The sequence below is a fragment of the Prunus avium genome, chromosome 8 (assembly GCF_965620075.1).
Source record: "Prunus avium chromosome 8, drPruAviu1.hap1.1, whole genome shotgun sequence".
NCBI classification, from domain to species: Eukaryota; Viridiplantae; Streptophyta; class Magnoliopsida; order Rosales; family Rosaceae; genus Prunus; species Prunus avium.
Window position 1 is genome coordinate 36,666,161 of NC_142291.1, and position 26,584 is coordinate 36,692,744.

The window sequence follows — 26,584 nt, forward strand, 5'->3', positions numbered from 1 at the left end:
TGTGAATTGGATGTAAACAACCAATGTCGTCCGTATATATGTAACTCAAAATCTCAACCAGAAAATTAAAATATTATCCTAACAATTCAAAATTAGCCTGCATGAAAGGGTCGTACTTGAAAAGACTTCTGACTTACTTTTCATGCAGAAGAAAAACAAATTTAAAATAACAAAAATTACCCCGAGAAAATCACACTTGCTGCACATGGCAGCACGTCAGCTAGGTTTCACCCACCAAATGGTAAGTTCCCATGGATTATGGTATTGATGGATGATTAGCCAGTTCTCTCAACTACCCGATTATGATAAGAAGATTCAAGCTTTTCTAAACTGTTCCATTCTAGTTACAGCTTCACTGCTTCTACAAAAGCGCCTTTACCTTTCATGCCTGATTGAATTCTTTACAATAGCTTTTTATTTTTTGAGACCAATCATTTACAATTTCATTCTACTCACCACTAATCACCGGAGTTCCAAAGCACTGAATTGAAATCCACAATCAATGTTAAAAATCGCTAGGCGGTAGGCAGGTGCCTAGGCGTTTTTTTTAATTTAGAATTATTTTGTATTCATCGCGGCCTGGTGGTGGTCATCATGGGTGGAGGCCTGGTGGTGGTGATCTGTCGTGAGAGAGAGAGAGAGAGGCAGCGTTAGAGTCAGGGAATTTTTTTTTTTTTTTTTTCAAAAGGACCCGACCCGCCCAGGCCGCCTAACTCCTGTCTAGCCGCCTAGGTGGCCGCTCTCGCCGCCTAGCCGCCTAGGTGGCCGCTCTCACCGCCTAGCCGCCTAGGTAGCCGCTCTCGCCATCTAGCCACCTAGGTGGTCGCTCTCGCCACCTAGCAGCCTAGGTGGTCATTCTCGCCGCCTAGCACCGCCTAGCCGCCTAGGTGGCCGCCTAGCTCCGCCTAGCTCCGCCTAGGTGGATTTCTCGAACACTCGACAATTTAGTGATGGGAAACCAAGGTTTTCTATCAAAGTGACTCCCATTAATCACTTTCTTGGCACATCCACCTTCAGTGAATATACTGTTGTTCATTCAGGCTGTCTTGCCAAGATCAATCGCCTGGCACCTTTGGATAAAGTTTGCATCCTTAGTTGTGGCATCTCAACAGGTTTGGTGTGATACTCAAAGCATTATGGTTATGATTTATGTATCCAAACATTCCATAATTAATCGTTTGTGTGATATTTTCTTTATAAATTTCAGGCTTGGGTGCCACCCTGAATGTAGCAAAACCGAAGAAGGGATCTTCAGTTGCTGTCTTTGGACTTGGGGCTGTTGGCCTGGCTGTAAGTTTTGGGAAACTTTTGTTCATCAAATCCTTAATTCCAATAGTTGCATTTATTTCCTTTTCCGTATTTTTACTGATATATTTTTGTCTAGGCTGCTGAAGGTGCAAGAATTTCTGGGGCATCACGGATTATTGGGATTGACCGAAATCCCAAGAGGTTTGAGGAAGGTATTTACAATGTTGTCCATTGTCATTTAACATGGTTTTAACAGGTAGTTTCATGGAAAAACTGGAAAAACGTGGAAACAAATTCTTGCTTAAAACCCTTTCTTTTTCCTGGTTTAGCCAAGAAATTTGGAGTAAATGAGTTTGTGAATCCAAAGGACCATGACAAACCAGTGCAAGAGGTGAAAAACAATTCTTTATTCGTATCAGATGTTGCTACATCAATCCACATAGATAGTAAAGTTATGTCCAACCTTCAAATTTGATCTTTGAAATCAACAGGTTATTGCTGAGATGACAAACGGTGGAGTTGATAGGAGCATAGAGTGCACAGGCAATATTAACGCCATGATATCGGCTTTTGAATGTGTTCATGATGTATGTTTTCTGGATTACAGCAGCTACATTTTGATTGCTAACATTGGAGATACAATTTGGCCTAGTTGTGTTGGTTCCATGACGAAAATTTGAATCATTGTGTTTTGGGTTAGGCTTCAGACTTTGGTGGCTCCAATTCAGAATTCATGAAACTCTAGGTTGAATTGATATGCACCAATCAGTGATGACCTGTGTGTGCTACTTCATCTTTAACACTTGTCTATCTACATTCTGCCCTCAGCTGCATCTGCAGTCATTAGCTTATATGTTTGGATCGGTATCACAGGGATGGGGTGTGGCTGTGCTTGTTGGAGTTCCGAACAAGGATGCAGTCTTCATGACTAAGCCGATTAATGTGCTGAATGAATGGACGCTTAAAGGAACATTTCTTGGGAACTACAAACCTAGGACAGACCTTCCCTCTGTTGTGGACATGTACATGAACAAGGTAACATCATTTTCTTCTAAGATTTTTGTTTACTTTATCAGGTGTTCAATTAGTTTGTCATGGATTCTAATGAGCAAAGCATTTCTCCTTTTCACTTTCCAACAGGAACTGGAGGTAGAGAAGTTCATAACTCATCGAGTTCCTTTCTCCGAGATCAACAAAGCCTTTGATTACATGGTGAAGGGGGAATGATTGCGATGCATCATTAGCATGGAAGAGTAGCTGCTATCAGTTCATAATTAAACTTCAATAAGTTTCTTTGATGAACAGCTTTAAGTATTCAACAAAGTATGCAGTTTCACACTGTTAAGCAATATTTTGTGTAACCTGACATGGAAACTATGAACAGCTTTAAGCAATATTTTGTGTACATTTTCATTAGTTTATCATGGTTTAACATTTACTTGGAAAATATAAGAAACAAATTCTTGCTTGCTACTTTTATTTCCCCGGGTTTTAAGCCAAGAACTTTGGAGTAAATGAGTTTGTGAACCCAAGGGACCATATCAAGCCAGTGCAAGAGGTGAAAATTTGTTCTTTATAGAAAACCCCTTAAAGATAGCAGTTATAACCACTAGTAAATCACCTTTGACACCAACAGATTATTGCTGAGATGACGAACGATGGAGTCAACAGAAGCTTAGAGTGCACCGGCAACATTAATTCTATTATCTCCGCTTTTGAATGTGTTCATGATGTATGTTTTTCAGATAACAGAAGTTACATTTTCATATTTGGTAATAACTTAAGGCTCAAGTTACAGGCTAGGGTTGGTTCTGTTTTGAATAACTCTTTTCTGGGTTTTGGATTGAGACAAGGTTGGGGTGTGGCCGTGCTTGTAGGAGTGCCAAGCACAGATGCAATCTTCAAGACTAACCCCTTCAATTTCCTTGACGAAAGAACCCTTACAGGAACCTTTTTCGGGAACTACAAACCTCGGACTGACCTTCCCTCTGTTGTGGACATGTACATGAACAAGGTAACCGAATTTTCTTCTAAATATTCAATTACATTTTCAGGTGTCCAAATCTTCTGTTGGCGATTTTAACGAATGCCTTTTGATCACTTTCCGACAGAAACTTGAAGTAGAGAAGTTTATAACTCATCGAGTTCCTTTCTCAGAGATCAACAAGGCCTTTGACTGCATGTTGAAGGGGGAAGGCTTACGGTGTATCATTAGCATGGAAGAGTAGGATTAATATCAGATAGAAATAAATAAATAACTTAAATTATTTTTCTTTGCTGAATAAGTTTAAAAATTCAACAAGGTGTGATAAAAAAAACTTCACTCCTTATGATTTTAAACTTTTTTTTTAATTGCTTGTTTCTTTAGGGGAAATGCGAGAAAATGGAGGGGTGGAGAGGGGCTTCGAAGTTTGAAGCTCCATTTTGTTTTAATTTGTCATCGTTACAATTTTCTGTGGAAGATTGCTAAATAGTCGAACCAAGGCAAGCTAAATCCAAGGATGTACAGAAGGGTCAGTAAGCAAGCAGATCATATTCTTCCACAAATGAGGCAATGGGTAAATTCTCCATGCACACTACAAGATTACAAGTAACTTAAGATCCACTTTCTGAAATGGATGCCTCACACAGAGTCAGGTTAGCTAGACCTTTCCTAACAGCTTAATTCGGCAAAGCATAGAAATTGGTACTGAAAACTGAATTGACATTCATTTGAAGATTCTAAGCATCAAGACACCAGATATATTTCTTCTATTCATCAAAATCCTTTGTTCCACCTTCTCTGTGTGTGACCACAAATGACATGAAAATGAGTGAACGAGCCCTACCAGTGAGGATGTTACTTATACTTCTCCATGATTCTTCTGGCTTCTTCTAGGCTGTCCTCCATCCCCTTCTCCTTTGGTGTAGAGGTGGTGCCTCCACCCCCCTTCGGTCCTTCATCCTTATTCAAAGCTATAAATGTAAAGTATACAAGTCCCATCGTAGCCTGTTATCATACAATGCTTAGTTCATTACAATTACATAATATTTATGTACTTCAAAAATAAGGACTATCCATACAAGAATAATTCTCTCTTACTGACAAGAGGAAATTTACTTGTCTACATTGCATCTCATTTCCTTATAGAAACTAGTAATGCAGAAAAAGGAGTTGATTTTAAAACACAAACACACAAATGGGAGCACAAGCATACTTCATATACATTTTGGAAAAAGAGAAGTCAAAATAACATCATCGATCTACTGTTCTTGCAGGAGGAGAGAAATAGAAACATACCAGCACAAAGAAAACTGTAGACAGTAAATACTTGAGTACAAAGAGTGAAAGAGCCAATGCAACTACTGTCACAGAAACCCTTGCAATTGATCTTGGCACAGAATCCTAGCAACCAAACACAAAACGCAAACAGACTATCAAAAATCTTCAATTTGTACTAAAAGCAAGAAAAACGGCCTGCATTGAAATTGCAAAATCGATAAAAGTTTGAAAGGGTAGACTAAACGTGACTTACCGGCACAAGATTGGTTCCTGCCTCAATTCCATCTCTCCCAACCTTCCAAACTGTTTGTACAACTATTTTACACAATTCAAACCAGTAGTCAACACAAATGTAAACATAAAACTCAAGGGTAAACTATTTGCTCTCTTGTATGAGCAGGAAAGCAGCAAAAGTAATTCATGTCATGCAGAAAAGTAGTAATTCATGTGATGTAAACAACCAATGTCGTCCACATATAATATAACTCAAAATCTCAACCAGAAAATTAAAATATTATCCTAACAATTCAAAATTAGCATGCATGAAAGGGTCGTACTTGAAAAGACTTCTTGGCCTACTTTTCATGCATAAGAAAAACAAATTTAAAATAACAAAAATTACCCTGAGAAAATCACACTTGCTGCACATGGCAGCACGTCAGCTCGGTTTCACCCACCAAATGGTAAGTTCCCATGGATTATGGTATGGATGGATGATTCGCCAGTTCTCTCAACTACCGGATTAACGGGTGATCACTCTTTAATGTAAGAAGATTCAAGCTTTTCTAAACGGTTCCATTCTTTAGTTACAGCTTCACTGCTTCTACAAAAGCGCCTTTACCTTTCATGCCTGATTGAAATCTTCATAATACCTTCCTTTCCCGCCGAAGATAAAGACCTTTCTCTGGACTGTCTGTCATAAGAAGTTGCTCACTAATGCCCAAAGACATAGAAGGGGGTTAACTCAGGTCCCTGCCTGTCCGAGATGTAATTACCCCATGGAAACTATTGCTCACCTCTTCTTGGACTGTCCTTACTCTCTTAGCATTTGGAATAACTTACCTACCGGTGATGGGATTAATCACTCCTCTATAGACTTTGAAGAATGGCTGTTAAAAAATTTGCAGGCCAAAAAGAAAGTGTACCATGGGTTGCCTTGGCATTTGGTTTTCACTAATTTTCTGTGGTTTATCTGGAAATGGAGGTGCAAAAGTATTTTTGATCAAGAGTTTGTGATGCCTGTTGAACCACATCAAATCATCCTTCAATATGCTTTGGAGTGGTTTAATACTGTGAAGCCTAACTCTACCATCTCCACCCAAGCTATGGTTCTCTTGCATTGGAACCCCCCTAGCACTGGAACCTGCAAGATAAATACTGATGGGAGTAGAAGCCCTACTACTGGTTTTATTGGTGCTGGTGGGCTCCTTAGAGATACAACTGGGGAGTGGATCAAGGGCTTCTCTGTGAACTTAGGTAATGGCTCTGTCCTTGAGGCTGAATTGTGGGGTATTCTTTGGGGGCTTACTCTGGCTTGGGACTCAGGCTTCCGTAATGTTGAGTTGGAAAGTGATTCTTGTGATGCTGTTACCTTGCTTAATAGTCCTACAATTCCCACTCATCCCCTCTTCAGTATCATAGCGTATTGTAAGTCAAAGATCACGAAGGATTGGCGTTGTTCTATAAACCATATCTATCGTGAGCAGAATGTTGCTGCTGATGCTTTATCTGCTAGGAGCATTGATTTTGATCATGGGACTCATCTCTATGAGACGGCTCCTGACTTCCTAAAGGATATTTTGTATGATGATGCCATGGGTGTGTCCAGGCATCGTCTTGTTGCTGCTTAGGTGTTGCTGTGCTGGGCTTTTAGCCCCCCTTGTTACCAAAAAAAAAATCTTCATAATAGCTTTTTTTTTTTTTTAAATTTATAATTATTTTGTATTAATCGTGGCCTGGTGGTGGTCGTCGCGGGTGGAGGCCTGGTGGTGGTGGTCGTCGCGGGTGCAGGCCTGGTGATGGTGGTCTGTCGTGAGCAAGAGAGAAAGAGAGGGAGAGAGAGAGAGAGAGAAAGAGGCAGCGTTAAAGTCAGGAAATAAAATTTTAAAAGGACCCGACCCGCCCAGGCCGCCTAACTCCCGCCTAGCCGCCTAGGTGGCCGCCTAGCGCCGCCTAGGCGGATTTTTCGAACACTCGACAATTTAACGTTAAAAATTGCCATAATCTAACAGAAATTAACAAGCTTTGGACAGATATTCACCAATACAATGCTACTCAGTTGCAAAAATACCTTTTATCAAAATCCAAAAACCAAAAATATAAAAACACGATTCATAAAATAGCAAATTCGACGAACCCACTAAACAACAATGTTCAGGGATCATAAATACTAAACAGAAGAAGAAGAAGAAGAAACGCAGGGAAGTGCAGCTAACCTTTTAAGAAATTAGACTGTGCAGCGAACACAACCGGAACAGAGCGATACCTCCGGGTCCTCTGCCTCTTATTAATTTGAAGAGCTGAGACCAAAGACTGCTTCTTTAACCTTAAAAATAAATTAGAAGAGAAGAATTGAGAGTGAGAGAAAGCTAGGGTTTGATTCTTGTAACATCTTGGAGAGTGTGGGATTATGCAGCATAGGCTCTGCAACATAACTGAGCCAGCCATCTATATCTTTCTCCAATTTGATTACTTTACGCAGACTAATTGAGAGCATGAACGCCATTTTAGCTTTTACCCAGAAAAAAACAAAAGAAACTCTCCTTCTCTCTCAGCCTCACAAGCAGCTATCGCTAAATGCTAAGCCCAAATTTGAATTTGGATCCTCTTGACTGTAAATACGAAGAGCCCCATAGAGTTATGGACCGCGAGTTTTGGTTCTTCTTGTTTTTGATGGTCTAGTAATTGGGCTTGAGTTATTAGGGCTTCGTGGGCTATTTTCACGGAGTCCAATCGTCGGAGGGTTTATTCATGTATGATTCATGTATAGTTGATCATAATTTGAAGCTATGGAGATTGATTGATTTTTTGTGTGTACAAGTTTAGTATGGGGAGGGGACTTGAACTTAGGTACAGCGGGGCAAGTTCACTGTCTTGACCAATTGGTCTGAAGATTTATTGATTTATTGATCTATTGATGAGAAGAAGCTTGTTGCATAGGTTTGGGGAGGTTTTGTCAACACTGAAACGTGGATAGATTCCTTAGTGGGAGTTTCCCAAAACCATGCCTTGAAACTTTGGCCCCATGGCCAACATTGTTCTCTGCCCTATGCTATATATAATTATAACTTTTCTTTCTTTTTTCCACATTAGTAAGTTGTGGTATTTATTTTATTTTTAAATTGACTTGTTAGAACATTTAACAAAATTTAATATATTTTTAATACATTTAACAAAATTGACTTGTTAATTAGGTCAATTGAGCAAGACAGTATGTTGTCTTTTGTAGGCAACAATACTTTATAATCTTATATGTTAAAATTTATCTAACCAGTTAACGCTTGAGCTAAATTACAATACTTTATATTATTATAAGTTACCAACAAAGCTTCATCTCTAGCTTATCAACATATGAAGAGCTTCTGACCTTAGTAGTCGACATAGTTTCCACTCTATGGTTTTCTTAATTAGATTATTATAAATAAACCTAATCCTAGACATGTATTTATAAAAAAACCCACATACTATTTAAACATAGAAACACACCCAAAATTAACCACAAAATCAATAATTGTATATTTTTTGGGTGTGTTTATAAATGGGTTTTGAGTGTGTGTAATGATGGGTTTTGGGTGTGTTTATAAAGTGTTTTGGGTGTTGGGTTTTTTTATAATTTCAGCCCCCATTTTGGGTGTTTTAGTGAAACTCCCTTTCTTAATTTAATAATGGTGTACTAAATTACAAATGAATGAGTCTGCTTAGCAAACCAAAACAAGTACAATAATATGCCTTGCATTCAGAGATGAATTTGTCATAAAACTTAGAAAGAGTAAAATGATGCCTATCTTGTTAACTGTGTCACATGGAATTCCTTTGTGTTATATTACATATAATAGTAATTCTGGCCATCGCTGCCTGTTTTTGGCTTTGGGAAGGGAAAAATCTCAAATGAGAAGAATATGGCATATGGCTGGAGAGACAGTTGACAGATACATAATTAATAAATGCCTCTCCTTATTTTAACACTCAATTACACCACCTTCCTCTTCACTCTATAGCCAACAACAGGTAGCTATAATGAAAATTTTGAATCCAAATCTGTAGCTCTCTCTCTCTCTCTCTCTCTCTGTGTAGTCAAAAAAGCAAAGAGAGAATCAATTCATAAGAGAGGGGCTCTTTTATCAAAACCAAAAACAGCACATTTCACTGAACCTATTGAGGAAAACAATGCAAGACACATGGTGTAGCAAACAGCCCTGTTCAATTCAAATATATGTAGCAAGCAGAACCCCGAGGTCAAGGTGGTGGAGCTGGTGTGCTTGCTTTCTTTAATCTTTTAAAACCTCTCTTTCTTCATCTCTCTATCCTTTTCTTGCTTGACTGCAAAGGATGTATTAATTATAGAAAACCAGTAGAGTTTAAGAAAAGAATCAAGAAAAGAGAGGGAGAGAGAGACCCAATGCAAAACCAAGTAGAGTGTGGTTAGGGTTTTGAGGCAGTTTGGCAATGCCAATGCTGCTGATCAGGAAGTCTTGTATCTCCCACAACCACCACCAAATGCCGAGGAAACTCTTCCCAACTCACCTCCACCACCACCACTTCCTCTCTCACTATTCTCTCCTGCTCTTCTTCCTCCTCACACTTCTAACTTGTTCTGCTGCAACTGTTGAGGTTCTTACTCTACATTCATGGCTTCAAAGCTCTCCCTCCCCCTCACCCTCTTCTTCATCAGATTTCTCCAACTGGAACCCTTTAGACCAAAACCCTTGCAGCTGGTCCTACATAACTTGCTCTCCCCAAAACTTTGTCATTGAAATAAATATCCAGTCTGTTGAGCTAGCCCTTCCCTTCCCTTCCAATCTCTCCTCCCTTGCCTTCCTCAAAAGGCTCATCATTTCTGGTGCCAACCTCACTGGAACAGTGTCACCTGATATTGGTCATTGTAATGCACTTACAGTGATTGATGTTAGCTCAAACAGTCTTGTGGGTTCTATTCCTTCAAGCATTGGAAAGCTCCAAAATCTTCAGGACTTGATTTTGAACTCTAACCAGCTCACTGGGCAGATACCAAAAGAGCTTGGTGGTTGCATCAGCCTGAAGAATCTCCTTGTATTTGATAACTATCTCAGTGGGAGTATTCCTGCTGAGCTTGGCAAACTATTAAACTTGGAAGTTATTCGTGCCGGTGGCAACAAAGACATTTCAGGAAAAATCCCGGATGAGCTTGGAAACTGCAAGAATTTGCAGGTGCTTGGTCTTGCTGATACTAAAATTTCTGGTTCCATCCCTGCATCATTGGGTAAACTAAGCATGCTTCAGACGCTTTCGGTTTATACTACCATGATATCTGGTGAGATTCCACCGGATATTGGCAACTGTTCAGAGCTTGTCAATCTATTTTTGTATGAGAATGACCTCTCTGGTTCACTGCCACCAGAGTTGGGTAAGCTTCAGAAGCTGGAGAAGATATTGCTGTGGCAGAACAATCTTGTTGGGAACATTCCTGAGGAAATTGGGAACTGCAGAAGCTTGAAGACTATAGATCTCTCTTTGAATTCTGTCTCTGGAAGCATACCCCAATCTTTTGGAAACCTCTCAAATCTTGAAGATCTTATGCTTAGTAACAATAACATTTCTGGTTCAATCCCATCAGTTCTTTCCAATGCTACAAAACTCTTGCAGTTGCAGCTTGATACTAATCAGATATCAGGCTTAATCCCAACTGAGCTGGGAATGTTGACAGAGCTAACAGTCTTTTTCGCTTGGCAGAACAAACTTGAAGGTAGCATTCCATCAGAATTGGCTGGTTGTAAGAGCCTCCAAGCTATTGATCTCTCACACAATGCTCTCACTGGTAGCTTACCTCCTGGCCTGTTTCAGCTGCAAAATTTAACCAAGCTTCTCTTGATTTCGAATGAAATTTCGGGGTCCATACCGGCGGTGATTGGACACTGTAGTTCTCTTATCCGGCTCCGCCTTGTAAACAATAGAATCAGTGGAGAGATTCCAAAAGAAATTGGGCTCCTTGACAATCTTAGTTTCCTTGACCTGTCTGAAAACAATCTTGTTGGTCTAGTGCCAGACGAAATTGGAAAATGCAGTGCATTACAGCTGCTGAACTTAAGTAACAACAGCCTTGGAGGTACTTTGCCTAGCCTTTTTTCTTCTCTCACTAGGCTTGAGGTATTGGATGCCTCTGTGAATCGATTTGTGGGTCAGATTCCTGATAGTTATGGTAGGCTTGCTTCACTTAACAGGCTCATCCTCAGCAAGAACTCACTCTCGGGACCAATCCCCTCTTCGCTCGGTCGCTGTTCTAGCCTTCAGCTACTTGATCTTAGCAGCAACAAGCTCACCGGCACAATCCCGGAGGCCCTGTTTGAAATTGAAGCTCTTGACATTGCTTTAAACCTGAGTTTCAATGCCTTGTCTGGGATAATCCCACCACAGGTTTCTGCTCTTAATAAGCTATCCATACTAGACCTCTCACACAACAAGCTTGAAGGCGACTTGTTGGCACTATCCGGGCTTGAAAATCTTGTTTCTTTGAACATCTCATACAACAATTTCACCGGCTATCTTCCTGATGAAAAGCTGTTTCGGCAGTTGTCAGCAACAGACCTGGCAGGAAACGAAGGACTGTGCTCTAGAGGTCATGACTTTTGCTTCCTCAGCAATGGTACAACAACGAGCATGCCAAAAAGTGGCGGTTTCAGGAGGTCATGGAGGCTTAAGTTGGCCATTGGCTTGCTGACAACCTTGACCATTGCCTTGACAATTTTTGGGGCTGTTGCAGTGTATCGAACACGAAAGATGATGGGAGAGGACAATGATTCCGAGATGGGAGGAGACTCATGGCCTTGGCAGTTTACTCCATTCCAGAAGGTAAATTTCACGGTTGACCAAGTCCTGAAATGTCTGGTGGAAACCAATGTGATAGGAAAGGGATGTTCAGGAATTGTTTACCGGGCAGAAATGGAAACCGAAGACATTGCTGTAAAGAAGCTATGGCCAACAACAATAGCTACACGATACGATTGTCAAAATGACAGGTTCGGGATCAATGCAGGAGTTCGTGATTCCTTTTCAGCTGAGGTGAAGACCCTTGGCTCGATTCGCCACAAGAACATTGTTAGGTTCTTGGGTTGCTGTTGGAATCGAAACACAAGGTTGCTAATGTACGAGTACATGCCAAATGGGAGCTTGGGTGGCCTACTTCATGAAAGAAGTGGTAACTGCTTGGAATGGGACCTGAGATACAGGATAGTACTGGGAGCAGCACAGGGCCTGGCTTATTTGCACCATGACTGTGTTCCTCCAATTGTTCACAGGGACATCAAGGCCAACAACATCCTCATTGGTCCAGACTTTGAGCCCTGCATTGCTGATTTTGGGCTTGCCAAGCTTGTCGATGAAGGAGACTTCGCTCGATCCTCCAACACCGTTGCTGGTTCTTATGGCTACATTGCTCCTGGTTAGTACAAATTCTTGTTGCTACGTTATAAATTTCAAGTAGTATATAAACAAAAAGTGGTCATAAACTGCATCATGAATAACTAAACAATTGTACATTATCTCCCTGGCTTTTTCTGCTTCATCCACAACAGCAAGAAACAATAATTCTCCACATTTTCTTGGATTTGATTTACAGAATATGGATACATGATGAAGATAACAGAGAAAAGTGATGTGTACAGCTATGGTGTAGTTGTGCTAGAAGTGCTAACAGGGAAGCAACCAATTGATCCAACCATACCAGATGGCCTGCACATTGTGGATTGGGTAAGGCAGAGGAGAGGGGGAGTTGAAGTCCTGGATGCAAGCCTCCGTGCCCGGCCCAAATCCGAAATCGAAGAAATGTTGCAGACACTAGGTGTGGCTTTGCTCTGCATAAACTCAACCCCAGATGACAGGCCAACCATGAAAGATGTAGCAGCCATGCTCAAAGAAATAAGGCAGGAGAGAGAAGAGTGCATGAAAGCTAACATGCTTCTCAATGGCTCTGCTGAAAATGAAGGGAGAGAAAATATCAGTTGCAGTGTAGGAACCTCATCAGCCATGGTGGTGCAGCATTCTTCTTACCCTTCAAGTCACAGCACAAGCTTCTCTGCTTCCTCATTGATATACACTTCTCCCCCTAATGTCAAAAACAACAGTTAACTGATCAAATAAGAAGTCATTTCAGACTTCAGCTTAGAAATTTGTTTTCTGCTTGAGTTTTTGTTTCAAATTAGGCTCAGGTTTTTCTGTGTGTAAAATTGAGGAGAAGTTTTAATAATCAGAAGCAGCGAAAGTCACTTCTTGGTTTTTATGTAGAGGTGATCCTTGTCTTGGTTGACATTTGACTTAGTTTGACTACTGGTTATGAAGTTTGACCACTTCAAACGACGTTCCAGTGTATGTCGTTTGGGCACGTAATGTCATATGGATTATGGGCCATATCAAACAAGATATATATGTTGACTGGACTATAGGGGATGTAGCGAGAGCGTCATATATGGACTAATATGAAGGTCCACATAATGTAATTAATTGTACTATATGAAAGTTACAAGATGGTCAATTAAATGGTTTAGGGAAATTCACAGAAATATTCAATATTCATTAGGTGTCAATTAAATGGTTTAGGGAAATTCACAGAAATATTCATTAGATGTCTGAGAAGTGGGAATTTCTCGAGAAGTGGAGGTGAAAGAACTCAGTGACCTGAGCTATACCCCATTGAAGTCAATTAAATGGTTTTAAATTTAAAAAATAAATATTGAAACTTTGCCCATTACGTATTCTAAAAGACCTTTCGAAAACTTTAAATGACAAAATATAATACAATAATTGCATGTAACACAAATATTTCAATATGATCAAATATCAGACCATAATTTAACCAACATGCAGCAATGCAAACATGATTTTGAAATTTTTTAAGTACGTACATACATACATACATATATGTATATATATAATGAATGAGCGAGCATTATACATCCCTCCTCATATACATCATTTACGAATTAAGTTCTACAAAATACAACATCAATAATTAACAAAACACAACACACACTAATTAACACTTAATTGGGGTCATATTTTGACACTGCAACCCCGAAACATATATATATTCATACGCTATTTTGAACCCTCTATACGTTTCAATCGATCAGATGGTTTTTTTTTTTCATCTCTAAAACCAAAAGCCCTGCCATATACCAACTGACTGAACCAACCTGCGCAAAAAAGCTTGAATATTTTCAAAACGCAGTGTGATCGCTTTTGGAGACAGTAATCTACGTTGACTTTGACTGGAGAGAAAATCGACCAATTAACGATGAGGAGGAGCTTCAACAACCCCCAGGCTAAACTTCACCGTCCATCTGTCCATCCATTTTCATGCACGGAAGAGAGAGAAAAAAAAAGGAGAGAGAAACAAAGAAGGAAGATGTTGCCTTCTGTTTCGATTTCGTTTGCTTGCTTGCTTGTCTCTCACTTTACTGTTTCTTGTGTGTGGCTGAGGCTGAGGCTGAGGAAGGTGACGACCCATTAGTGCCAGCTGGAGTGCTTGCATGCTGGTTCCTTTGCGACTTTCCCGGCCTCTTGTTGCCCTCTGATTTTGGCCCGGCTTGCCGTACCTTCACTCCTCGTATCATCTGTATACCAATGTATAAATACACATACAAAATTAACATTATACGAAAAATTAGTCACTAATTAATTCGTGGATTAGTGTTTGATTAGGATAATACTATAAACATACATATTTGTTACATTTCACGTCTGAGTAGATCACTATGAAGTCCCCTTCTTGGAGTCCATTGGCTCTCACAAAATCTCCTTCAACCACATAATAATAAATCCATGACAAGTTCAGAAAACAAAACAACAATTCATGACAAATTAAAAGCAAGAAACTTTGCGCTATGTGCACCTGTGTTTTCTAGGAGATACATCCTGCTTTTATTGTTGGGCCAGTACCTGAAACTCCACATATAGATAGAAAACGAGGAGCAAAATAATTACTTATAATATCTCGACGGTATCGAAAACAAATAATTAACATTGATAAACAAAAAATTTGTATTGAAAAATGAACATGGCATGAACATTACTAGAATAAATATTTGTAGAATACCTGTAGCGCATGTTCCACACGCGAGAAGTCCCAATGTCTTCCATTGGGATGGAAATCCCATCTCTTGCCTCCAGTTCTGGAAGATGGGTTTCTGCTTCCTTCTAATTAATCATTGATTAACAACACCACCAACAATTGCAATTAACAAAATGAAATTCTTTTCTCATACAAAATTAGTGAAACCAATTTCAATTAAGTAAATTAATGACGTACTTTTGGTAACACAATCCTTCCAAGACTACCCACATCGCTCTGCTTCAACACCTTCTGCAGAAGAAACTTCAAATTCTTCTCAGATTTCCATCCCTAAAAAAGAAAAACACACAATGGCAAGCAAGTATTAATTAGTTGATCAAAATTGTTTTCTATATCATCCCCAATTAATATTACACCAATTAAGAATGTTGAGCATAACTGCACCAAATTACACAACCCACCTGGCGCCTCTCCTGCCTTTCCTGTGCAGCACTACGCCCCTGATTGTAATTTTGTGCTTGAGTACTAGCCGGCCGATCCATCTGCTGCACTGGAGGAGGCGGTGCAGCCTCCGGTGTAATGCTAGGCATCATGGCCGGGGATGGGGACGGGGCCGCAGTAGCAGTGGCCCAGTAAAACCAGTTGCCCGGATTGGCTTGTAGCGGCACAGAATTAGCACAATTCAGATTGGCAGCGTTCCCAACAAGCCTTGTGTGCTGCTGATGAAGGAGATGATCCGGCATTTGAGCATTAAGGTGCTGCTGCTGATGATGATGTCCATGCCTATGGTGTGACACAAGCCGTCTCTGCCTCGCCATCCTCTTCTTCCTCGCCTCTTTCGTAGCTGAAGACCCTAACCTCATCAATTGATGCTCACCATTCCCTGGAAAATATTGGTAAGGCTGGTATTGACTTCCATACCCGGCAAAAGCCTGGGGACGATGCTGTGGAGGAGGGGCTAGGTGAATGTTATTGTCAGGGAACGACCCGTAATGGGCCGTTCCCATGCCGAACGGAGACGACGGCCAGGTAGGTTGCCCAGAGTCAATCATGTGATGATATTCCGGTGATGGTTGGTACGGACCTGGTCCGTTAACATACTGGTCAGGCGCTATGTACCCCATCATTGAAGGGTAAGCTGCCGGCGGGGGCGGCGGGGGCGGAGTGGGGACAAGGATTCCCCCGGCGTGATCATAGGCTGCATGTGGCGGCGGTGCCATCCAAGGAGTTTGGGTGAAACTACAAGAAGGGTTTGGTTCAAGAACTCTAGGGCTTGTGTTAGGGTTAGGGTTTTGAAAAGGGTCATGGTACTGTTGTTGTTGGGCAACAATATCGGCGTCTTTGGTGGTAAGACTATTACTGCGCCTCTTTTGGAGATGGTTGGTCTGAACCCACTCAAGCACAAGTTTAAGCAACTGCTTCATGGCCTCTTTGCCTCCGCCCAACCGCCTGGCCGCGCACTCGATTGTCGACTTCTTGATCTTCACACTTCTCAAGTCTTCAGCGGAGACCGTCTCTCTGTTTGACCTCAGCCACTCCAAGAACACCATGGCCATGTCGTCCGGCTCCTTGTTCTCATTCTGATCATCCTTCTTGTTATTCTCCTCATCACGAACTGCAACTTCTTGTTGTTGTTGTTGTTGAGGAATAATTGCAGTGGCTTCATTAGGGTCTTGTAATTGGTGGGGCGTTAGTAATTGCTGGTGGTCGTCATCTTGTTGAAACTGCTCCATTAAAAGGCTGTCACTTTGGAAAATGGAGGAGAGGTCAAAAAACTCATTGGACTCAAACAGATCCGTGTACCCAAAAGTCTCCATCGCACCCATGCAATCTATGGCTCCTCCTTCCCTGCCGAGATCCGACGGCTGAGAGATCTCCATCGAGGCGGTGGAGGACAAGGCATGCGCATCAACCGCCTGATCATCAACCTGGGAGTACTGGTAGCGGTGGTTGTAACTGTTATGGTGCTGCTGCTGCCTTCTCTCCCCATCTTCCTCCGCGTCCGATCTCAAGATGGCCCAGGAGGCCGCGGACGAGGACGACGAGATCGAGGACGAGGTGGACGAGGAAGTGACCGACTTGACCGGTGCAGGGGTTGAAGATGAGGAGGAAGAAGATGACATGCATGGGAAGTCAGGGAGAGGAGGGAAGTGGTCATTGTAGAAGATGGAAGGGTCATTGACATCAGCAAGGAAAGCAGTTTCTTGGTCATTGTCATCAAGCCACATCTCACTTGGGTCCACACCCAAATTATCCTCCTGATCTTCCAGTTCCTCCATGGCACCACCACCACCAAACCCATCTGAGATTGGAATATTTACATCTTTCATGTGGTGATGATGAAGATCTCCTGCATGCAGATCTTGATGATGATGAACTTGAACTTGCTTCCCCTTCATTTTTTTTTTCTCAAATAATTGATTATTTTTTCCTTTTCTGTAGGTATCAGATATTTTTGTGAAAGAGAGAGGGTTTAAGTTTTTTTCTGCTTCTGTGTACGGATAAGTGCAAAGAGATGGAGAGAAAGAAGATTGTATTGGATTAAGGAAGCAAAAGAGTGAAAGGGCCCGCTTTTGGTATCAAACCCTCACACAGAAGCAACATAAAGCATCTGATACTCTCTGCTCTATCAACAACACCATCAAAGATAACCACACAAATAATAATAATATCAAAACAACAATTTTATTATTTTTTAAAAAAACCTATTTTTAGTCATCTCACCACCACAGAAAGCGACGTCACTGCTCTCTAACCCATGAACCTGTTGAAATTTAATTGGGTTATTATCTCAGAACATCGACCTCGCCAAACACTAAATCTCTGCGCTAATACCGAGATTAACAGAAAACCAGAGAGGAGATTACCAAAACCACCGACTCTTTCTGCAAAAGTCCGGCGAGGGAAAGACAAACAGAGCAGGAGCCTCTCCAAGTATGAGAGCACGCAGGCTTAAATGGAGGGAAAAAGCTCAACAGCCCCCATGTGTGTTTTGGTTTGTTCTGGGAGGTTTCATTGTATTTGCACCAACTTCTGTTTATTTCTTTTTCTCTCTTTTTATTTTTTTGGGTTTTTTTTATAGATAAGTTCAAATGGTTTTTTCCTCGGGTTTTATTTTATTTTTCTGAGAGTAGTGGGGTTTTAATCCGAATCTCATCCCTCATTAAGTAAGAGAGAGATACGAAGAGAAAAGAATCCAAAGAGATGGAAAGGCAGTTTTAGAGAGAGTGCAATAAAGGAGACGGATTAAAAGAAACAAGAAAACAAAACCGCGTGCCGCTACTTTCTTAGCCCTCACTCCGGATTTTGTGCCACCCGCCATACGTTCCCACCTGAATGGTACCACCATGCGGTGCCCCAGCCTTTACCATTACTATTTACAACTTCATCATTAACCCACATTCCACATTAACAGCCTCTAATTAGGGTTTTCTTCAACATACTTTTGCTAATGGCATATTTACTAATTCGTAATCGGATTAGGATGAATTGAACTTAGGTGTTGGAATTCGGATTCTCATTAAGTTATTTACTACATTATCATGAATTGGAAATGAAACTAGTTTGATTACTAAAATGCACTGGTTCTAAATAAATTATTCGGTTATAGTGGATGGCAAATTGGAATTTAAAAATTAATTGATAAAAAAGATGGATTCCCGATGGGCTAGTTCTCCATGAATTAGAAAATAACCTCCCACGCAAGAGTTCAATTCCTTCTAAATTTGTTTTGTGCGGGCCCCGTTTGCTTATGCATTCCTTTATACGAAGTAAACACAGGAATAATCCGTAATATGAATTCAACTACTTATTTTGATTCCCATTAATGATTAGTAAACATGCATGCCATAAATTGATCTAATTTATGGTGAGAGGATTCAAACATTTTTTTTGGTTGAGAAAAAAATGATAGTAATTATTGATGAAACATATCATAGTACAATGCCACAAAAGAGCCAAAATGGGTACAACATCTCCAGTGACCAAATACAACAATATGTTGATTTGATATGGAGAGAATTACGCCTAAACCAACAAATACTCAAACCCTGATTCAGCATCTCGAAGGACTTGTACTCAGACTAACAATACATCTCCATTGCGCAACGGCAAAAACGACATATGTGGATTGCAGTCGAAAACTAGAATACAAAATATAGCAAACTCCTAAAGAATTCCTGAGAATAAAAATAAAAATTATAGCAAACTCCTAAAACTTAAAACAAGAAATAGGAACATCGCTCCACATCCACTTCGGCAACTGAAGAAATCCATAATGCCATACCGGCTAATCCCTTAGGGCCGCACTGGCTAAACCCCAATCTACACAAACTGGTAACTTTCATTGAACTGGAGCTAAAACCCTGTATATGTGGGCTAAAAGTGGCAACTAAATCATGGCGACAATGGTGTTTCGCGTGTCTGCTTCCACATCACATACGAATCAGCATAGCAACCGTTACTACCTCTACCGACATCGACGCCTCCACCTCTAACGGGATAGATAACACCACCGATAACTCTTATTATTACAGCCAAGCAAAAAACACTCAAACCAAAAAAAACCTACAACCAACCCTGCAGCCATAAACAACAAAAACAAAAGCAAGATGCAAGGGAAAGGAAATGGAAGGAAAGAGGAGAAGAAAAAAAGGGGATACAGAAAGAGAGAGAGAGGGGGTTGAGAGGGAAGAGAGAGACTCAAGTCTTCATATAACCAAAGTGATCAAAACAGTTGCATAATGCACGTAATAAGTTCATTTTAGGGAAAATGGAATGGTTAAAATTCTTTGATATTTTTTTCTCTATGTTTCCTCTATAAACTCGAGAGAGAGAGAGAGAGAGAGAGAGAGAGAGAGAGAGAATGGACCCAATGGGTTTGTAATTTCTATTGGTTAGAGTTAGACTGATAATTGACGTTGAGTTTAAGAAATTTAAACAACATTAAAAACAAAACAAAAAAAGTTTATACATAACAAGGATTCGTGAGTGAAGCGGCAGGGATTACCATTTGCTGCTACGCGTCCATGCACTTCTGACGTAACTCTTTTTTTTTCTTTTTCTTCTCTCTCTCTCTCTCCCCTTCTGCACCTGCCAATAATCGCGCTTGTTCGTTCAACTCACTATGTCTTTAACCTATATCTAACGTCATTCTCTGGCTCCAGTTAGATTCACACCTAAACAACCCAAGCATTCATGACAGACCAATCGAGTATCACCACATATTCCTAATAAACCGTAGCGGTCACATGACCTGTTCTAGTTTTCGTATATGGCTGCTTCTTATTAGTTTTTGGAGAGTTGATGACATTCGTCACTGCTTTAATGGGCTTACTTGTTTTCGTACATCACAGTCGCTTTGGATTTGTTATATTACGACTTTTTGTTTGTGGGCACTCATTTGGATCTCGGTGATGTTACCCAATAACGAACTGCCACATTTGAGCTTTTTTTCTTCTTTTTTTTTTCATATTAAAAAAGCAGTTTATCCTGAAAATTTAAAACTCAATTAACACGATGGTTTAATACATTTAAGATATGTTTCTCTTTTAATTGTTCTCTTTTAATTGTTACAATTTTCTTATTATATTGTCAAGTGAAGCAATTCAGTCTGAATCACGCTTAAATAACAAATCATAATCATGTTGCGATGATGTTGTAATTTAATGAATAGATAATATATTTCATCTTTTACTTTTAAAATAATTACAAATGATACTTATGTTTTGAGAAAACTAACTTTAAATGACACAAAAAGTATGACAAAAATCCGTAATTTTATCTTTCATTTTTACCTTTATGAGAGGTGACATATAATCACGAGAAAAATCAAATTTTAATGACAAATTAATCATGAGAAAATTTGTAAAATTGTATCGTTCATTTTTTACTTTTACCACAATGATAGGTGACACTCATGTAGCGAGGAAACCAATTCTCAATGGCAAATTAATTATGATCGAAATCCGTAAATTTTTATCTTTCATCTTTTATTTTTACAAAAATGACATATGTTATGCCGTAAAGAAACCAAACCTCAACACATTAGTTGTGATAAAAACTCACAAAATTTTATCTTTCATCTTTTACTTTCACAATAATGACAATGCCACTTACATTGTGAGGAAACAAACCTCAATGACACATTAATTGTGGAAAAATCGTATATTTTTATTTATCTTTCATTTTTTATTTTGATGACAAAGACAAATGACACTCATGCCGTGAGGAAACAAAACCTCAATACACTTTAATTATGATCAAAACTCGTAAAGTTTTATCTGTCTCCTTTTGCTTTCAAATCGATGACAAATGTGAATCAAATTGCGAGGATATGATTACTCAATCAAACATTAATTATGATCAAAACCCATAGATAATATATTTCATCTTTCTTTTACGACAATCACAAATGAGTACATTTTTGCTCACCACTTTAACCCAAAATGTACCCTCACCAACCTTCTTAACACATGTCCATGAGTATATTTATGGTTCCACAAATACAAAGCAAAGAACTAACTATGGTTATGTCTATAGACACATGTCAAGTGTTGAGAATAATGGCTTGGGTAGTGGTGAGCAAAAATATTTCTATTACAAATTACCCTAATATTGTGAGGAGAGTAAAACTCAATAGTACATTACTCATGGACATGTGTTGAGAATGGTGGTGAGAGTACATTTTGGATTAAAGTGGTGAGCAAAAATATTTCTATCACACAAATAATAATAATAATAATAATATCAAAATAACAACTTTTTATAATTAAAAAAAAACCTATTTTAAGTCAGTTGATTTTTTCGTCGGTTTTAATTTTAACTTTTGGCCCGTTTGGTTCATGGTTTTGTGTGAGAGTAGTGTGGTTTTAATTTGAATCTCAACCCACAATCCATACACATAGTAAGAAAGACAGAGAGGGAGAGGAAGAAAAAGAATCACTCCGGATTTTGTGCCACCCGCCATTTGTTCCCACCTGAATGGTGCCGCTATGCGGTGCCTCAGCCTTAAGTTAACCAATTTTATTAACAACATCATCATTAACCCACATTTTACATAAACCGTCTGTAATTATGGTTGTTATTTTGGGACTCAAACTTCAGTGTAAAGGAGCGAGCACATTATCCTTATCAACGGACTTAACCCATACTTTCATGTAACAAGTTCGTTTTAGTGAAAATTATGAAATGGTTAAATCTCTCTTTAATATTTTATTCTCCCTATTTCTTTATGTGTTCTCTATAAAATGTAGACAGAGAAAATGAACTGACTGGTTTGTAATTTGTTATTTTCGATTTGATAATTGACTTTGAGTCCAAGAAATTTAAACAATAATAAAAAAAAAGAGGGGTTGATAATTGACATAACAAGGTTTGTCTGGATTCGTGGGTGAAGCGGCGGGCATCACCATTTGCTACAATGCGTCCATGTACTGGCGTAACCCTTGTTTCTCTTTCTCTCTCCTTTTGCATCTGCCAATCAAGCTGGTCCGTTTCAACTCACTCGGTCTTTTCCAATATCTGACGTCGTTCTCTGACTCCAGTTACATTCACACCTAAACAGCTCAACCATTCATGACAGACCAATCGAGCACCACCACTTATTTGTAGTAAGTCGTAGCGGTCGTGAAAACCGTTTCAGTTTTAGTAGATGGCTGCTTCCTATTGGGTTTCATGATGGGAGAGTTCATGCCATTCGTCACTGCTTTAATTAATGGGATTTCTTGCTTCCGTACATCACAGTCGCTTTGAAATCACGACCTTTGAACCTTTTTTTCTTTTTAATTTCTTTTAAAGGTTAATCTGGAAAATTTTAATCTCAGTTGGTACTATTGTCGTTTAATAAATTTGAAATTTATGATGACACTCATGCCGTGAGAAAATCCATTCTCAATGACACATTAAATATGATCAAAATTCATAAATTTATCTTTCATATTTTACTTATACAAGACTCTCATATCGCGAGAAAACCAAATCTCAATGGAACATTAATTATGATCAAAATCCATAAACTTTTATCTTTCATCTTTTACTTTTACGACAATGACACGTGACACTCATGCCACGAGAAAACCAAACCTCAATGACACATTAGTTCTTATGATTAAATTTATCTTTCATCTTTTACCTGACAATAACAAATGACATTCATGTCCTGACAATGAAACATTAGTTGTGATAAAATCTCGTAAAATTTTCTTTTTATCTCTTACTTTTATGACAAGGACACATGACAATCATCTCTTACTTTTATAACACATTAGTTGTTATAAAACCCGTAAAACTTCATCTTTCATTACTTTTACAACAATGAAATATGGAGGAACCCGTAAAACTTCATCTTTCATTACTTTTACAACAATGAAATATGAATCCTCCATGTCCAATGCAAATGCTAATTGAATATGAATGCTACACCATATGTCTCAGATAATAATATAGAAATGAGGTTGCGGTATTGAACCATGTAACTTCAAACAAGCAACACTGAAAACCATACATAAAACTATATATAAAACACCCCAAAAGATCTCGTGACTCCAAATTAAAATAAAATAGTATCATTTTTGTAATTTCCTTGTTCCTTATAATCTTGTCATCCATTCATTTTATATCTGGAGGTCCTTTTTTGTCACCACCGCCGCTGACTACGAAAACGAAGCTATTATTTTATATCTGAAACCCACATGAGTCATGAAGAATGTTATCCTCTGCAACTGCGATGTCAAACATTGCGTCCCCATTGATGAAATCAATTCTTATTGGTCAAAGATTCAATTGCAAAGACTTTCATGCCCCTCAAAGTACGTTTCACAAGCACCCAGCTGCCACCTGTATAACCAATGATGGTTCATTCTTCTCAGGCTGAGACTGAGAGGAGAGACGAGACGACCCCAACATGTGAGAGCTTTCAAATTTTAATGTTATCTTTAATTTGGTTATATAATTTGGCATAATCAACGGTGATAAGTATGATGCGTGGTAATAGAGAATTAAAATCTCAACCAATGTCGTCCATATATAATGTAACTCAAAATCTTAACCAGAAAATTAAAATATTATCCTAACAATTCAGAATTTGCCTGCATGAAAGGGTCGTACTTGGAAAGACTTTCTTGGCCTACTCTTCATGCATACAAAATTTGCCCGGAGAAAATCAATCACACTTGCTGCACATGGCAGCACGTCAGCTAGGTTTCACCCACCAAATGGTAAGTTCCCATGAATTATGGTATGGATGATTAACGGGTGATCACTCTTTAATGTAAGAAGATTCAAGCTTTTCTAAACGGTTCCATTCTAGTTACAGCTTCACTGCTTCTACAAAAACGCATTTACCTTTCATGCCTGATTGAAATCTTTACAATAGCTTTTTATTTTTTTAATTTATAATTATTTTGTATTAATCACGGCCTGGTGGTGGTCGTCACGGGTGGAGGCCTGGTGGTGGTGGTCGCAGGTGGAGGCCTGCTGGTGGTGGTCTGTCGTGAGCGAGAGAGAGGCAGAGAGAGAGAGAGAGAGAGAGAAAGAGGCTGCGTTGAAGTCAGGAAAGAAAAAAATTTAAAGGACCCGACCCGCCCAGGCGCCCAGACCCTCCCAGGCCGCCTAAATGCTAAGCCCAAATTTGAATTTGGATCCTCTCGACTGTAAATATACGAAGAGCCCCATAGAGTTATGGACCGCGAGTTTTGGTTCTTCTGGTTTTTTATGGTCTAGTAATTGGGCTTCAGTTATTAGGGCCTCATGGGGTATTTATTTTATTTTTAAATTGACTTGTTAGAACATTTAACAAAATTTAATATATTAAAAAAATTTAAACTATCACAACATGAGTTAGGTCAATTGGGCAAGACAGTGTTTTGTTTTTTATAGGCAACAATATTTTAGAAAAATTAGGTATTAGACATAATTAACTTTACTAATTAGTATTTGTGAGTGAGCCTTCCTCTTTTGAGGGTCAAGGTTCGAGTCTCTTCAATGACACAAAATCTTTTTTTTTTTAAAGGTGAATAAAGGGCAACAGAGTTGGTCCCCTGCAGACGGTGGCAGGCCGGCGATGGGTGGTGGCTGCCGGTGGTGGTGGTGGCAAGTGGCCGGCGGCGAGAGTCCAGCGATGGTGGCGGTGGTAGTTGGCTAGATATGGACATGTGGCATAGTATGCTTGCTATAGAAGGAGTGGCATTGTGTGTAATTTTGATATTTTTTAATGATATTTTTGTAAAATTAGGTACTACATTTTGGTATTTGGCATTATGCTAATTAGATGAAATTGTATTCCTATCTTCCAAATTAGTAAACTATATTGTGTTTTAAAACTAAAGCTGGGTAGTTGTGTTCCATAAAATATCAAAAAATGCCCATTATCTTTTTTAATTCTAAAATTTATAAAAAAACAAATTGGCACACGCTCATGCTAGTGTATATATATATATATATAAATTGGCACACGCTCATGCTAGTATATATATATATATATAGAGAGAGAGAGAGAGAGAGAGAGAGAGAGAGAGATTCTCCTATGCAGTGTGGACATTATTATCATACGTAATAGAGATGGCGCTAACTCTGCACCAAATCAGCCACTCCAATATCTGTGATTTACTTTCCCTTTATTGTAATATTGTAATTCCTTGTAATTATAGGTAATTGTAACCAAATAGGAATGTACTTGGAGACCAAGTACCCACCACTTGTATAAATACTTTAGTTCTATTTGAATACAGATGATCCAATTTCAAACCTAAGTGAATCTCTGACATGGAATCAGAGCCTAAAACCCTAGCCTAGCTTCCCTGCATTTTCCCTTTGTGTTTTTCTCTACCCACATATGCCTTCTTCTGTTGAACCCTCTCCTGCAAATACTCCTCCCTCGTCCCCGTCTTCTTCTCCAATGGCTTCTTCCCCGATGGCTTCTTCCTCGTCTGCGACATTGCTTGCATCTTCTATGGTCTCTCTTCCTAATATCTCCTATGTTGTTTCTATCAAATTGGATCGTACGAACTACATCATTTGGAAAGCTCAGTTCTTGCCCCTGTTGAAGAGTACTGGTTTAATCAGATATGTTGATCAAACAAATCCGTGTCCTTCTCAATTCACCTCTGATGGCGTCACTCCCAATCCTGCCTATGCAGACTGGCATAAACTTGATCAACAGCTACTCAGTTGGATTAATTCTACCCTCACTCCTGGCGTGCTCTCTCAAGTTTCTCGTTGTCTTACAGCTCGTGATGCCTGGATCTCTTTGGAAAAACGTTTCAATTCTTAGTCCCGTTCTCGTATTCTTCAGTTGAAGCACCAGTTGCAAACCACCAAACGAGGTACCTCCTCCATCACCGATTTTGTCGATCAAATGACTACTGTTGCTGATAGTTTGGCTCTTGCTGGCAAACCCGTGGATGATGATGATCTTATTGACCTCATTCTCAATGGTCTCGTACCGGCATATGAAAGCGCCGTCAACTCTATTCAGTCTCGTGACCCTCCTATGACCCTCAATGATGTTATTACCTTTTTATTGACTGCTGAGACTCGTATGGCTGATTACACCTCTTCCATGATATCTGATTCTACCACTCAAGTGTTTTACGCTAATCGTGGCCATGGCTTTTCCAACCGTGGGTCCTCTTTTTCCCGTGGTGGTCGTCGTGGCGGATTCTCTGGCTCTCGTGGTGGCTTTTCTAGCACCGGTTCTTCTCCTGGTTGGGGCATCCTTCCTCTCCCCTCCCAAGCTCCACTTTCTGTGCCCGTTGCTGCTAGCCGTGGTGGTTTCTCCTCTCCGTCTTATGGTTCATCTCTTGGTTTTCATGGTC

The 26,584-nt window shown here is 39.6% G+C and overlaps 4 protein-coding genes and 2 pseudogenes across 8 annotated transcripts; 4 read left to right on the forward strand and 2 right to left on the reverse strand.

Annotated features, from left to right (window-relative positions):
* The first annotated feature begins 950 nt into the window (after nt 1-950).
* Nucleotides 951-1,723, forward strand: LOC148292668 (alcohol dehydrogenase 1-like). Its single transcript, XM_088245894.1, has 5 exons — nt 951-963; nt 1,041-1,112; nt 1,208-1,290; nt 1,385-1,460; nt 1,578-1,723. The coding sequence occupies exons 1-5, from the start codon at nt 951-953 to the stop codon at nt 1,721-1,723; spliced, it is 390 nt and encodes a 129-aa protein (XP_088102020.1).
* LOC110769695 (alcohol dehydrogenase-like) lies at nt 956-2,754 on the forward strand (annotated as a pseudogene). Its single transcript, XR_015826341.1, has 7 exons — nt 956-1,112; nt 1,208-1,290; nt 1,385-1,460; nt 1,578-1,639; nt 1,740-1,835; nt 2,122-2,283; nt 2,389-2,754. The product of XR_015826341.1 is annotated as an alcohol dehydrogenase-like (transcript).
* A 142-nt stretch (nt 2,755-2,896) lies between these two features.
* On the forward strand, nt 2,897-3,476 carry LOC110769688 (alcohol dehydrogenase pseudogene; annotated as a pseudogene).
* Nucleotides 3,477-3,750: 274 nt separating this feature from the next.
* On the reverse strand, nt 3,751-7,248 carry LOC110769694 (uncharacterized). The gene is made up of 4 exons (XM_088245679.1): nt 6,946-7,248; nt 4,764-4,825; nt 4,529-4,633; nt 3,751-4,237 (listed from the first exon to the last, which is right to left on the reverse strand). Exons 1-4 carry the CDS (start codon nt 7,175-7,177, stop codon nt 4,088-4,090), a joined length of 549 nt encoding a protein of 182 aa, XP_088101805.1. The 5' UTR covers nt 7,178-7,248; the 3' UTR covers nt 3,751-4,087.
* Nucleotides 7,249-9,022: 1,774 nt separating this feature from the next.
* LOC110769689 (uncharacterized) lies at nt 9,023-12,944 on the forward strand. Its single transcript, XM_021973719.2, has 2 exons — nt 9,023-12,143; nt 12,321-12,944. The coding sequence occupies exons 1-2, from the start codon at nt 9,176-9,178 to the stop codon at nt 12,827-12,829; spliced, it is 3,477 nt and encodes a 1,158-aa protein (XP_021829411.2). The 5' UTR covers nt 9,023-9,175; the 3' UTR covers nt 12,830-12,944.
* A 789-nt stretch (nt 12,945-13,733) lies between these two features.
* Nucleotides 13,734-17,765, reverse strand: ABI3 (AP2/B3-like transcriptional factor family protein). Of its 4 annotated transcripts, none has more exons than XM_088246385.1 (7): nt 17,496-17,765; nt 15,233-17,392; nt 15,009-15,101; nt 14,796-14,896; nt 14,592-14,644; nt 14,421-14,497; nt 13,734-14,313 (listed from the first exon to the last, which is right to left on the reverse strand). In XM_088246385.1, the coding sequence occupies exons 2-7, from the start codon at nt 17,168-17,170 to the stop codon at nt 14,155-14,157; spliced, it is 2,421 nt and encodes an 806-aa protein (XP_088102511.1). In that variant the 5' UTR covers nt 17,171-17,392; nt 17,496-17,765; the 3' UTR covers nt 13,734-14,154. The 4 variants fall into 4 exon arrangements, with proteins under 4 accessions (XP_088102511.1, XP_088102512.1, XP_021829418.1 ...); XM_088246386.1 differs by having other exon boundaries at nt 15,233-17,121; nt 17,496-17,764; XM_021973726.2 differs by having other exon boundaries at nt 14,592-14,638; nt 15,233-17,535; nt 17,639-17,747.
* Between the last annotated feature and the right edge of the window lie 8,819 nt (nt 17,766-26,584).

What these genes read in the sequence shown, in the direction of transcription:
- LOC148292668 (XM_088245894.1), top strand. An exon ending in TTGGGGCTGTTGGCCTGGCT is followed by an intron (nt 1,291 to 1,384) that starts GTAAGTTTTGGG and finishes ATTTTTGTCTAG; the next exon opens with GCTGCTGAAGGTGCAAGAAT. An exon ending in TCCCAAGAGGTTTGAGGAAG is followed by an intron (nt 1,461 to 1,577) that starts GTATTTACAATG and finishes TTCCTGGTTTAG; the next exon opens with CCAAGAAATTTGGAGTAAAT.
- LOC110769694 (XM_088245679.1), bottom strand. Translation starts at nt 7,177, where the DNA reads ATGGCTGGCTCAGTTATGTTGCAGAGCCTATGCTGCATAATCCCACAC. An exon ending in ACAGTCTAATTTCTTAAAAG is followed by an intron (nt 4,826 to 6,945) that starts GTTAGCTGCACT and finishes TGTGTAAAATAG; the next exon opens with TTGTACAAACAGTTTGGAAG. An exon ending in CTACAGTTTTCTTTGTGCTG is followed by an intron (nt 4,238 to 4,528) that starts GTATGTTTCTAT and finishes GTATGATAACAG; the next exon opens with GCTACGATGGGACTTGTATA.
- LOC110769689 (XM_021973719.2), top strand. Translation starts at nt 9,176, where the DNA reads ATGCCAATGCTGCTGATCAGGAAGTCTTGTATCTCCCACAACCACCAC. An exon ending in TTATGGCTACATTGCTCCTG is followed by an intron (nt 12,144 to 12,320) that starts GTTAGTACAAAT and finishes TTTGATTTACAG; the next exon opens with AATATGGATACATGATGAAG.
- ABI3 (XM_088246385.1), bottom strand. Translation starts at nt 17,170, where the DNA reads ATGAAGGGGAAGCAAGTTCAAGTTCATCATCATCAAGATCTGCATGCA. An exon ending in AAAGGCAGGAGAGGCGCCAG is followed by an intron (nt 15,102 to 15,232) that starts GTGGGTTGTGTA and finishes TTTCTTTTTTAG; the next exon opens with GGATGGAAATCTGAGAAGAA. An exon ending in GTGTGGAACATGCGCTACAG is followed by an intron (nt 14,645 to 14,795) that starts GTATTCTACAAA and finishes CTATATGTGGAG; the next exon opens with TTTCAGGTACTGGCCCAACA.